This window comes from Oncorhynchus mykiss, chromosome 17 (assembly GCF_057628025.1).
Source record: "Oncorhynchus mykiss isolate SJ-2025 chromosome 17, ASM5762802v1, whole genome shotgun sequence".
Classification (NCBI taxonomy): Eukaryota; Metazoa; Chordata; class Actinopteri; order Salmoniformes; family Salmonidae; genus Oncorhynchus; species Oncorhynchus mykiss.
In genome coordinates, this window is record NC_143038.1 from 62,606,366 (window position 1) to 62,618,516 (window position 12,151).

The following is a 12,151-nucleotide window of genomic DNA, read 5'->3' on the forward strand; positions in this document are numbered from 1 at the left end:
CACACAAGCCTAAGATCACCATGCTCAATGCCAAGCGTCTGCTGGAGTGGTGTAAAGCTCGCCACCATTGGATTCTAGAGCAGTGGAAACACGTTCTCTGGAGTGATGAATCACGCTTCACCATCTGACAGTCCGACGGACGAATCTGGGTTTGGCTGAATGGAAGCAAGTCCCCACAGCAATGTTTCTAGTCGAAAGCCTTCCCAGAAGAGTGGAGGCTGTTATAGCGGAAAAAGGGGGACCAACTCCATATTAATGCCCATGATTTTGGAATGAGATGTTTGACAAGCAGGTGTCCACATACTTCTGTTCATGTTCATGTAGCGTATTTTCCATTCACACCTATGTTGTATAATACTTTTATGATACATCCCCTGTATATTTAAGCAATAAGGCCCGAGGAGCTGTGGTATATGCTCAATATAACACGGCTACGGGCTGTTCATAGGCACGACACAACACGGAGGTAAACATATCCTCATCCTGAGGCAGACCTCTCACACTGCCTAGGTAAACATATCCTCATCCTGAGGCAGACCTCTCACACTGCCTAGGTAAACATATCCTCATCCTGAGGCAGACCTCTCACACTGCCTAGGTAAACATATCCTCATCCTGAGGCAGACCTCTCACACTGCCTAAGTAAACATATCCTCATCCTGAGGCAGACCTCTCACACTGCCTAGGTAAACATATCCTCATCCTGAGGCAGACCTCTCACACTGCCTAAGTAAACATATCCTCATCCTGAGGCAGACCTCTCACACTGCCTAGGTAAACATATCCTCATCCTGAGGCAGACCTCTCACACTGCCTAGGTAAACATATCCTCATCCTGAGGCAGACCTCTCACACTGCCTAGGTAAACATATCCTCATCCTGAGGCAGACCTCTCACACTGCCTAAGTAAACATATCCTCATCCTGAGGCAGACCTCTCACACTGCCTAGGTAAACATATCCTCATCCTGAGGCATACCTCTCACACTGCCTAAGTAAACATATCCTCATCCTGAGGCAGACCTCTCACACTGCCTAGGTAAACATATCCTCATCCTGAGGCAGACCTCTCACACTGCCTAAGTAAACATATCCTCATCCTGAGGCAGACCTCTCACACTGCCTAGGTAAACATATCCTCATCCTGAGGCAGACCTCTCACACTGCCTAAGTAAACATATCCTCATCCTGAGGCAGACCTCTCACACTGCCTAAGTAAACATATCCTCATCCTGAGGCAGACCTCTCACACTGCCTAAGTAAACATATCCTCATCCTGAGGCAGACCTCTCACACTGCCTAGGTAAACATATCCTCATCCTGAGGCATACCTCTCACACTGCCTAAGTAAACATATCCTCATCCTGAGGCAGACCTCTCACACTGCCTAGGTAAACATATCCTCATCCTGAGGCAGACCTCTCACACTGCCTAGGTAAACATATCCTCATCCTGAGGCAGACCTCTCACACTGCCTAGGTAAACATATCCTCATCCTGAGGCAGACCTCTCACACTGCCTAAGTAAACATATCCTCATCCTGAGGCAGACCTCTCACACTGCCTAAGTAAACATATCCTCATCCTGAGGCAAACCTCTCACACTGCCTAAGTAAACATATCCTCATCCTGAGGCAGACCTCTCACACTGCCTAAGTAAACATATCCTCATCCTGAGGCAGACCTCTCACACTGCCTAAGTAAACATATCCTCATCCTGAGGCAGACCTCTCACACTGCCTAAGTAAACATATCCTCAAATCAAATCAAATTGTATTTGTCACATGCACCGAATACAACAGGTGACTTACAAGCCCTTAACAAACAATGCAGATTTTGTTTTTAAGTAAGTAAGAAAATATTAACGATAACGAGGCTATATACAGGAGGTACCAGTACCGAGTCAATGTGCGGGGGTACAGGTTAGTCGAGGTAATTGAGGTAATATGTACTTGGAGGTAGGGGTAAAGGGACTATACATAGATAATAAACAGGTTAGTCAAGGTAATTGAGGTAATATGTACATGGAGGTAGGGGTAAAGTGACTATACATAGATTATAAACAGGTTAGTCAAGGTAATTGAGGTAATATGTACATGGAGGTAGGGGTAAAGTGACTATACATAGATAATAAACAGGTTAGTCGAGGTAATTGAGGTAATATGTACATGGAGGTAGGGGTAAAGGAACTCTGCATAGATAATAAACAGGTTAGTCGAGGTAATTGAGGTAATATGTACATGGAGGTAGGGGTAAAGGAACTCTGCATAGATAATAAACAGGTTAGTCAAGGTAATTGAGGTAATATGTACATGGAGGTAGGGGTAAAGTGACTATACATAGATAATAAACAGGTTAGTCGAGGTAATTGAGGTAATATGTACATGGAGGTAGGGGTAAAGTGACTATACATAGATAATAAACAGGTTAGTCAAGGTAATTGAGGTAATATGTACATGGAGGTAGGGGTAAAGTGATATACATACATAATAAACAGGTTAGTCAAGGTAATTGAGGTAATATGTACATGTAGGTAGGGGTAAAGTGACTATACATACATAATAAACAGGTTAGTCAAGGTAATTGAGGTAATATGTACATGTAGGTAGGGGTAAAGTGACTATACATAGACAATAAACAGGTTAGTCAAGGTAATTGAGGTAATATGTACATGTAGTAGGGGTAAAGTGACTATACATACATAATAAACATTAAAGATAAAGATTAGCAGCAGCGTAAAAAGGGGGTCAATGTAAATTGTCTGGGTAGCCATCTGATTAACTGTTTAGCAGTCTAATGACTTGGGGATGGAAGCTGTTAAGGAGCCTTTTGGTCCTAGACTTGGCACTCTGGTACCGCTTGCCATGCGGTAACAGAGAGAACAGTCTATGACTAGGATGGCTGGAGTCCTTGACCATTTTTAGTGCCTTCCTCTGACACCACCTGGTATAGAGGTCCTGGATGGCAGGGAGCTTGGCCACAGTGATTTACTGGGCCGTACGCACTACATTCTGCAGCGCCTTGCGGTCGAATGCTGAGCAGTTGCCATACAAAGCCTGGATGCTCTCGATGGTATAGCTTTTTGAGGATTGAGGACCCATGACAAATCTTTTCAGTCTCCTGAGGGGGAATAGGTGTTGTCGTGCCTTCTTCACGACTGTCTTGGTGTGTTTGGACCATGATAGCTTGTTAGTGATGTGTACACTCCATTACAGCCCCATTGATGTGAATGGGGGCGGTTTTGGCCCCCCTTTTCCTGTAATCCACAATCAGCTCCTTTGTCTTGCTCACGTTGAGGGAGAGGTTGTTGTTCTGGCCACGCAGTTGTGGGTGCGTGGCCACGCAGTTGTCGTGGCAGATCTGTTGTTGTCTACCCTTACCACCTGGGGGGTGGCCCGTCAGGAAGTCCAGGATCCAGTTGCATAGGGAGGTGTTTTGTCCCATGGTCCTTGGCTTAGTTATGAGCTTTGAGGGCACTATGGTGTTGAACGCTGAGCTGTAGTCAACAAACAGAATTCTCACATGGGTGTTCCTTTTGTCCAGGTGGGAAAGCGCAGTGTACCGTGCAATAGAGATTGCGTCATCTGTGGATCTGTTGGTGCGGTATGCAAATTGTAGTGGGTCTAGGGTTTCTGGGATGATGGTGTTGATGTGAGCCATGACCAGCCTTTCAAAGCACTTCATGGCTACAGACGTGAGTGCTACGGGGCGGTAGTCATTTAGGCAAGTTACCTTGGTGTTCTTGGGCACAGGGCCTATGGTGGTCCACTTGAAACATGTAGTTATTACAGAGTCGTCAGGGAGAGGTAGAAAATGTCAGTGAAGACACTTGCCAGTTGATCAGCTCATGCTCTGAGAATGTTGACCTGTTTAAAGGTCTTACTCACATCAGCTACGGAGAGCGTGATCACACAGTCATCTGGAACAGCTGCTGCTCTCATGCATGGTTCAGTGTTGCTTGCCTCAAATCAAGCATAGAAGACATTTAGCTCTTTTAGTAGGCTTGTGTCACTAGGCAGCTCGAGGTTGGGTTCCCTTTGTAATCCGTAATAGTTTGCAAGCACTGCCACATCCGATGAGTGTCTGAGCCGGTGTAGAAGGATTCAATCTTAGTCCTGTATTGATGCTTTGCCTGTTTGATGGTTCATCTGAGGGCATAGTGGGAGTTCTTAAAAGCATCCGGATTAGTGTACCGCTCCTTGGAAGCGGCAGCTCTAGCCTTTAGCTTAGTGCTAATTTTGCCTGTAATCCGTGGGTTCTGGCTGGGATATGTATGTTCGGTGACAGTGGGGACGACGTCGTCGATGCTGAAGCCGGTGACTGATGTGGTATACTCCTCAATGACATCAGATGAACATATTCCTGGAACATATTCCCTTCTGTGCTAGCAAAACAGTCCTGTAGCTTAGCATCCACATCATGATACCATTTCCATGTTGAGAGAGTCACTGGTACTCCCTGCTTGAGTTTATGCTTGTAAGCAGGAATCAGGAGGATATAATTATGGCCAGATTGTGGACGGAGTTCAGTCCCTGGCCACGAGGAGTGCCGCTTCTGGGTGAGCATTCTCTTGTTTGTTTATGGCTTTATACAGCTCGTAGAATGCGGTCTTAGTGCCTGCATCGGTTTGTGTTGGTAAATATACAGCTACGAATAATATAGATGAAAACACTCTTGGTGAATAGTATGGTCTACAACTTATCATGAGTTAATTCTGTTAATTCTCCAGTGATTGCACGTTTGCCAGTAGGACGGATGGTGATGGCAGATTTTCCACTCGCCGACTAATTCTCACCAAGCACCCAGATCTGCGCCCACTGTATTGGCGTCTCCTTTTAATGTGAATAATGGGGATTTGGGCCTGGTCCGGGAGGAGCTGTAAATCTTTCACTCCGATTCATTAAAGAAAAAATCTTAGTCCAGTCCGAGGTGTGTAATCTCATTCCTGATATCCAGAAGCTATTTTCGGTCATAAGAGACGGTGGCAGAAACATTATGTAGAAAAAAAGTTACTAACACCACGAAAAACCCCACAGAATAGCATGATTGGTTAGAAGCCCGTAAAACGACAGCCATCCCCTCCGGCTCCATCTCTAGGTGATCGCAGACCTCTCACACTGCCTAGGTAAACATATCCTCATCCTGACGCAGACCTCTCACACTGCCTAGGTAAGTATATCCTCATCCTGACAAGTGCAGACCTGAGGGTAGGGGCTAGATTACTCTGTCTCACCACTGGAGCCAGGGCCCCAGTGCTGCACAGAACCTGTTTCAACACCGCCTCTTCCTGGATCATTGTCACATGGCCAAACATGCCGCTATGTGTGGCCCCTTTGCTCAGTGAGAGAGAGAGAGAGAGAGAGAGATGTTATGTTAGGTAGTCTGTCCTAACAGGAGCATCATCTTGCTCAGCAGAGTGAAGCGGGAAACATTGCGTGACTCTACGATCCGTGCCGAGGTGCAGCAGCACTGGCAGAACATTTTACTCCAGTTGTCCGTCAGATTCCAGCGCCATTACTCTGCTCTTCATAGTCCTCTCAGCCCTCTCTCCCACACAGAGCAGAGAGCAGCTCCACTCCACCTAATGATGCGGTATGGTGTAGCTCTGCTGGCTGCCATCCAGACCAGCCTGGTTGTCTGCTACTCCCAGCCTAGACACACACAGAACAGAGCCCCAAGCTCACTATTCACAGCCAGACCTCTTATAGACACATATTCTGCTGCCCTCACACACTGACGTAGGTCCACTAGCCGATGTTGTATGACACATGGATGTTTTCTCTGGAAAACACCTCAACTGAGATAATATTCAGTATCACACACCTCTGAAGAGGATATTGTGTTAAAGTGTTGGGCCAGTAACCAAAAGGATGCTGGTTCGAATCCCCGAGCTGACGTGGTGAAAAATGTGTTGATGTTCCCTTGAGCAAGGCACTTAATCCTCATTTCTCCTGTAAGTCGCTCTGGATAAGAGTGACTGCTAAATGATGTGAATGTATGGGGGATTTGTACAGTATGCAGAAATCTATTGCAGACTACTCCAGGAGATTCCTGTGGATGTTGATAATTAATAGCCCTTCTCTTTTCTATCTAGTCTCACAGTCCAGTTCCAGCCAAAAAGTCCAAACTGGTGAAACTCCACTCTCCATCAACTGACAAAGAGAAGCAACCTGATTGGTTACAATCTCTATCAAAGTCAGCGAACAAGGTTAGTAGTTCTTGTTCTTCACTTTTTGTGTGAAATGTGATTTTTTTTTTCCAAGGTCAGGGGATCCTACAGATGTAGGATCTTAATGTGAGACTGTTTTCTGAAAATAATCCTGCAGCAACAGGACATTTGAATTATTATGTGGATTATAATTAATGTGCATTTTATTGTTGGGGTTGATACATTTTTCATTATGGAAAATGAAGTCTGACATTTTTAAGTGGAAATTACAAACTTTAGAAGCCTTTTTTAAACCATATCCTGCTGTGCAGGTAAATTCTAATTTTTTAAAAGTGATCAAATTAAGATCCTATGCCTTTATACAGAGTCCTTGTCTAATTGACTGTGTTACCTTACCTTATACAGTAAGATAATTCATGTTGTCAATAGTCTTTTTAACAAACCTGTCTGCCTTATGCAATAAGATTTCCCTTTTCCTTTCCAGGGATGTTTTTAAAATTCCCCATTTCACTGTATTCTATATGAATTCTATATTTTGTCAGGATCTGAAACGGGTCCCGCTGAAACAGAGGTCGTCAGCCTTCCGGCCCTGGTCGTCCAGAAGTCCATCTGCTGGGGAGGAGAAGTCTACTGGTCACAATGAGAGGTCAGTCAGAGACAGACAGTCATGTTGTCATAGTTTCACTCATCCATTTCACCACACCACACTAAAGGAGTGTTTGGCCGTAACATTCCTATGGGATTACAATGTAATGAGGACCAATAACTACATTGTCCGCTGCTATGATCCCTTACTTTATATTGTTGAAATACAGTCATTAAGGTCACTTGTATTTTCTTGTCATAACAGATTCATCCACAAAAACATAGACACGTCTGTAGTGTCAAATGTGGCCCCAGCTTTGTTGACCTACCAGAGAGAGGAGCAGGCCCCTGTGGGCCACAGTCAGGCTCTAGCCAGGGGAGACCAGCACATCAGCTCCAGACCAGCACCACAGTGTGGAGACTCCCAGCCTGGTCCCAGACCTGTCCACATCAACACCAACACTAATAACACAGCCAACGGTGTGGAGGACATGGAGACTGACAGGGAGATCGAGGTGGACGACTGTGATGACTGTGAGTATGACACACTGTTGTTCAGACATTCGGTAGGAGAAATAGGGCACCGTGACACAAATTACTCCAACTCTCAAGGACAGGCAACCTAACCCGCGCTAATACTACTGGAAGAAGGCTATGGTTAGATGGCCTGATCCATGTCACAAAGCACCATCTAGTGGTTGGTCTGCGCAGCACAGAGCACAGAGGGCCATCTCAACTTGCTTAACAGCAGATGTCACTGCTGCTCCAATACATTTTTTAGGCTTCCCGCTATGAAAGGCCCAGTGCAGTCAAAAATGTGATTTCCTCTGTTCTATATATATTTCCACAATATGAGGTTGGAATAATACTATGAAATTGTGAAAGTTATGTTAATACCATTTTCGTGTAATAGATGTAATTTCAGCCTGTTTTTGAAGGATGGAGTTTCGACCTGCCTGGTGATTAGTTAATAGACCAATAAGAAAGAGAGTTCCAAACATCTCTGCCGATAACAGCTAGTTTTCAGTTTTCCTGTCCCCACTCAGACCACTCCCAGACAGTCCCTCTCCTCGCCCCTACCTGGGCACGAACCAGGAAACTTCTGCACACATTGAAAACAGCCACCCTTGAAGCATCGTTACCAATAGCTCCACAAAACCCACGGCCCTTGTAGAGGAAGGGAAACAACTACTTCAAGGTCTCAGAGCGAGTGACGTCACCGATTGAACCGCTATTAGCGCGCACCCCGCTTACTAGCTAGCCATTTCACATCGGTTACACTAGTAAATTCTTACTTGAGAAATTGCTCTTTGCTATTTAAGCTATTTTGTTTCCTTCTGACCATTTTGATTTAATGCAATCACAGTAAGATACTTAATTATTACCCAGAAATGATTTTATATTGAGGTAAAATGGCTACATTGGATCTTTAACATAATGTTTAATTTTTCTATCTGTCAGACCCAACATTGGTCCCCTCCTTGGCATCCCCTCCCTCTGCCTGTTCCAGTGTGTACCAGACCCTGACCCCCCAGACCACCGTGAGGCCTCTGGAGGGCCCAGTCCGGCTGATATTACCAGGGGAACCGTCATGCCCAGAGCTGGACACGCTGAGACAGACCCTGTATGGATGCCTGGACTCCAAGGAGGCCAGGGAGAAGTTCCTGCAAGAGATTATTCAAATGAGAGTGAAGCAGGAAGAGAAATTGGGGGTTGCTCTGCAGGCCAAACTTAGTCTTCAGCAGGTAAACCTCACACTCAAGATCCAAAATGGCCCCCTTTGGCACAAAAAGGAAAACAGTTTCTTTATGTGTAGAGAAAATCTGTAGGTGTCTTAAAGATTATGTTTCTACACATAAAACAACTGTTTTCATATATATATATATATTTTTATTCCCCCACAGGAGCTGGAGTTTGTGAAAGTGTCCAAGAAGGGACGTCTTCGAGAGGCCATCGAGGCCAAGCACAATCTGAGGAAAGAGATAGATCACCTGCATATGGAGTGGGACAGGAAGATGAGGGAGGCTGACGAGTCCCGTGGCCATCTGAAAAGAGAGCTGGAGAGAGAGATACAGTTACGGGTCTGCGACAAAGGCTGTGAGGCTGAACGCCTGCGATCCAAGTACTCCACACAGGTAAGACCAAGATCCTAATGATATAGCATATATACTCTTAGGATATCATACTTAAAGAATCACACACACACACATACACAATTAACTGTAATTGAGTCATTGTATATGCTCCCTGACTTATGTGTATGTTCCTTTCCAGATTAAAGAGCTGCAGGTACAGCTGCATCAGGCGGAGGCGGACCGAGAGCAGCTGAGAGAGGAGCTGCAGCAGGAGAGGGAGGCGCGGCAGAGCCTGGAGAGGGTGGTCAAGGACCTGCAGGCTCAGCTGGGAGGCCCACAGGACAACGCCATGAAACCCCCAACACACTAACACAGAGACACACAGACAGACATAACACCCCAATGGATCCTAAAGATGCATGCAGTGGACTGGAGTCAGAGACGTAAAGCAAGAGGATGGATACAGACTGAATTGCGCCTCTTGTTAAGGGAAAGAAATTCAGTCAATTAAAGATGTTTTTTGGAGCAAAGTCAAGATGTTTTCATAGTATGAAAAATACATCTTCTGATTACTGATATGGTTACTGATAGGAGAGAAATGGACATTATTATAATAATATATGAACTTCATAGGGTGAACTGGATAGAAGCATGAATACGCATGACATACAGCCTACAGATGATAAGAAATACACTACATAGAAGACACCTCACAAGTGACTTTAGAGCCCTCAGTCAGATTCCTGAAGCTTTTTAAGGATTTTATTTTGGTATAAGCTATTTAAAAATGTAGAAATTGAGCTACATAATGTTACTTGAATATAAAAGAGGAGTGATTGTTTTCATGAAATGACAGCTGCAGATGTAACTCTTGCATGTGCCACACAATCTCGGTACACTTTAAGGTATTACAAACCACTGAAAACAATGGACACCAGATGACCACTATTTACTTCATTCAACCGATCAGTTTGCTTCATTCTAATGTTTTCATTTTGATGTTGTACAGGAAATGTTGCCTGAGCAGCACTGCTATCCTACAGGCAACGCTCACATACATATTTACACATTCACATACAAACATATTGGCCTATGTATACCAGCTTCTCTACCGTGTGTATTTGTGCTCTTGTATTTAAAGCCTGAAGTATTTGGGATTGTGTGGTCTGGAATCAGTTCCAGCCACCGTTTGTTCTCATCTTAAATATTTTATGAAAGTGTTACTTTTTACAATCGTTATACAGCTCAATATGGGTTGTTTTTTAGTTGTTTTGAGATACAGTATATTGTGTATGAAACCAAACCATGTGACAAGTGTTTAACTGTGCTTGTCCATGGAATGGAGTTCCGCCCACACAAAACACCTTTGATAAAGCTTGATCTTTGGTGAATTTAGGTATTTCTGATTTTGTATCGAGTACTGTAAAATAATTTATATTCTGAAATAATTTCCTGCTTGTCAATTATAAGCAGCATACATTTTTAGTCACTGGTTTTAGGGCTCTTTGAAAAAGCAACATGTGCTGTTTATATGAACAACATTTCTACATATACAAAATATGGATATATTTTTTTACTTTACTAAAAGTAATTGCACTTTTTAAAAATAAAATTGCATTGTGCATTTAACTCCCTCTTATGTTTTTCAACTCACAAATGAACATGAACATAGAATTGAACAACATCATTTAATGACCTCTTGTGTAAATACAACGTTTAAGGATGATATTGTGAATTATATTTTTGTCAGTAGGGTCGCTTGCTTCACACCTAAATTGCATATGAATATAATTTTGACTCATACTTGAAACCAATAGAAACTATATTTGAAATGTTGATATTCTAGTTTCATTATTGTTCCCCTTCAATATCATCTGAAAGCTGTGTGCATTTATTACAATGGATTATGGGTAGAGAAAAGAAGAGGAAAGATTGCTAATTGACCGATCAGTGATCTTTGTCAGATGGAGACAAAAACAGAGAGAGAACATTTAAAATGTCCTCTTTATTTTCTTTCTTCAATGAGAATTTTCAGAAAATATATATTTTTTGATGTATCGTTAAGTGTGTACCAAAATAGAAACCTGAAGACGATATCTCAGCATCAATTCCTTTATCAGGTTTCCCAATGCTAAAGCTCCAATTAGGATAAATATTACAACTTCTCTGGGTTTCATTCCTAGGTGCTCTCTTATGTATTGTAGAAGAAAATACTGTTATGTCTCATGTACCAGTTACTATTATTATCTCCCCACTGAATACCTGTTGGGTACAATGTAATAACATTATACATTGTGTTTATGCTCTTGTTGTAGTTTTGGTTTGTAAGTGGGGTTTGTTTTTGCAGCTTGTTTCAGTGTAGATTTTTTCCTTGGAAAACCTGTATAATACCCATTAAAAATCAAATCAACCATTTTCAATGGTGTGTTTTATATTTTACTACTGTCAGTGAGTTACACAAAGTGTAACACTGTTATGTATTCATATCTAAGAAACAGGGACAATTTAAAGGCGCAATATGTAACTTCTTTGTCCTCTGTGGATATGGGACAAAATGCACAAACAATTCATGCTCAGACAAAAACACACACATACAGTATGCAGAAACAAACATAAGACAATCAACAAGCCAATCATTTCAGCTTTCCATTTTTTATTCATTTGTAAACGTTTCTAAAAACATAATTCCACTTTGACATTGTTGTATTGTGTGCAGGCCAGTGACCAAAACATCTCAATTTTAATCTGCTTTCGATTCAGGCTGTAACACAACAAAATGTGGAAAAAGTCAAGGCGCTGAATATTATTTCACTTTCAATTACCACCAACAATCTGTGGGTTCCCATAAAAACAGAGGGAAAATGCAGGTAACATGCATAGATGATGGGTATGGACTGCAGATAATCCTTGGAGATTATACTGAGTGATCAAACGAGCGGGCAGCACGTCTCTCTCTACTCCAGATCGCTGAGGAAGGTTACCTGCTCTTACTGTCATGCTCAACATTACAATACAAAACATACATACTATACAAACATGACATGAGGTCCTAATGGAAGCCAGTTCACTTTTAAAGACAAAGTCAACTGTTGATAAGCCTTTACAGTAGACCCAATCAATGAGTCAATGTTGGAGCAAAAGATGTTCAAGGTGGAAATTACAAACTTCAGAAGCCTTTTAAAACTTTAAATACACTACACGTTTGTCATTTCTGACATCTGTATATACCCTTACAAAAAACAAAAACATTCAAGTGAAAAGCATAATTTGCTCAAACTGAGCTTTAGTTTTTGTTGGATGTTTTCAGTGCATTTTGAACGCATT

General features: G+C 42.8%; 1 protein-coding gene across 1 annotated transcript in view; it reads left to right on the top strand.

Annotated features, from left to right (window-relative positions):
- LOC110494642 (ski oncogene) overlaps window positions 1-11,249 on the top strand; it is a 54,657-nt gene extending 43,408 nt beyond the window's left edge. Inside the window, exons 2-7 of the mRNA XM_021569886.3 lie at window positions 6,093-6,206; window positions 6,710-6,813; window positions 7,018-7,286; window positions 8,214-8,497; window positions 8,657-8,887; window positions 9,027-11,249. Of these exons, the coding sequence (XP_021425561.3) occupies window positions 6,093-6,206; window positions 6,710-6,813; window positions 7,018-7,286; window positions 8,214-8,497; window positions 8,657-8,887; window positions 9,027-9,197 (1,173 nt within the window). The 3' untranslated portion in view covers window positions 9,198-11,249. The remainder of the gene's footprint in view (window positions 1-6,092; window positions 6,207-6,709; window positions 6,814-7,017; window positions 7,287-8,213; window positions 8,498-8,656; window positions 8,888-9,026) is intronic.
- Window positions 11,250-12,151: the final 902 nt, after the last annotated feature.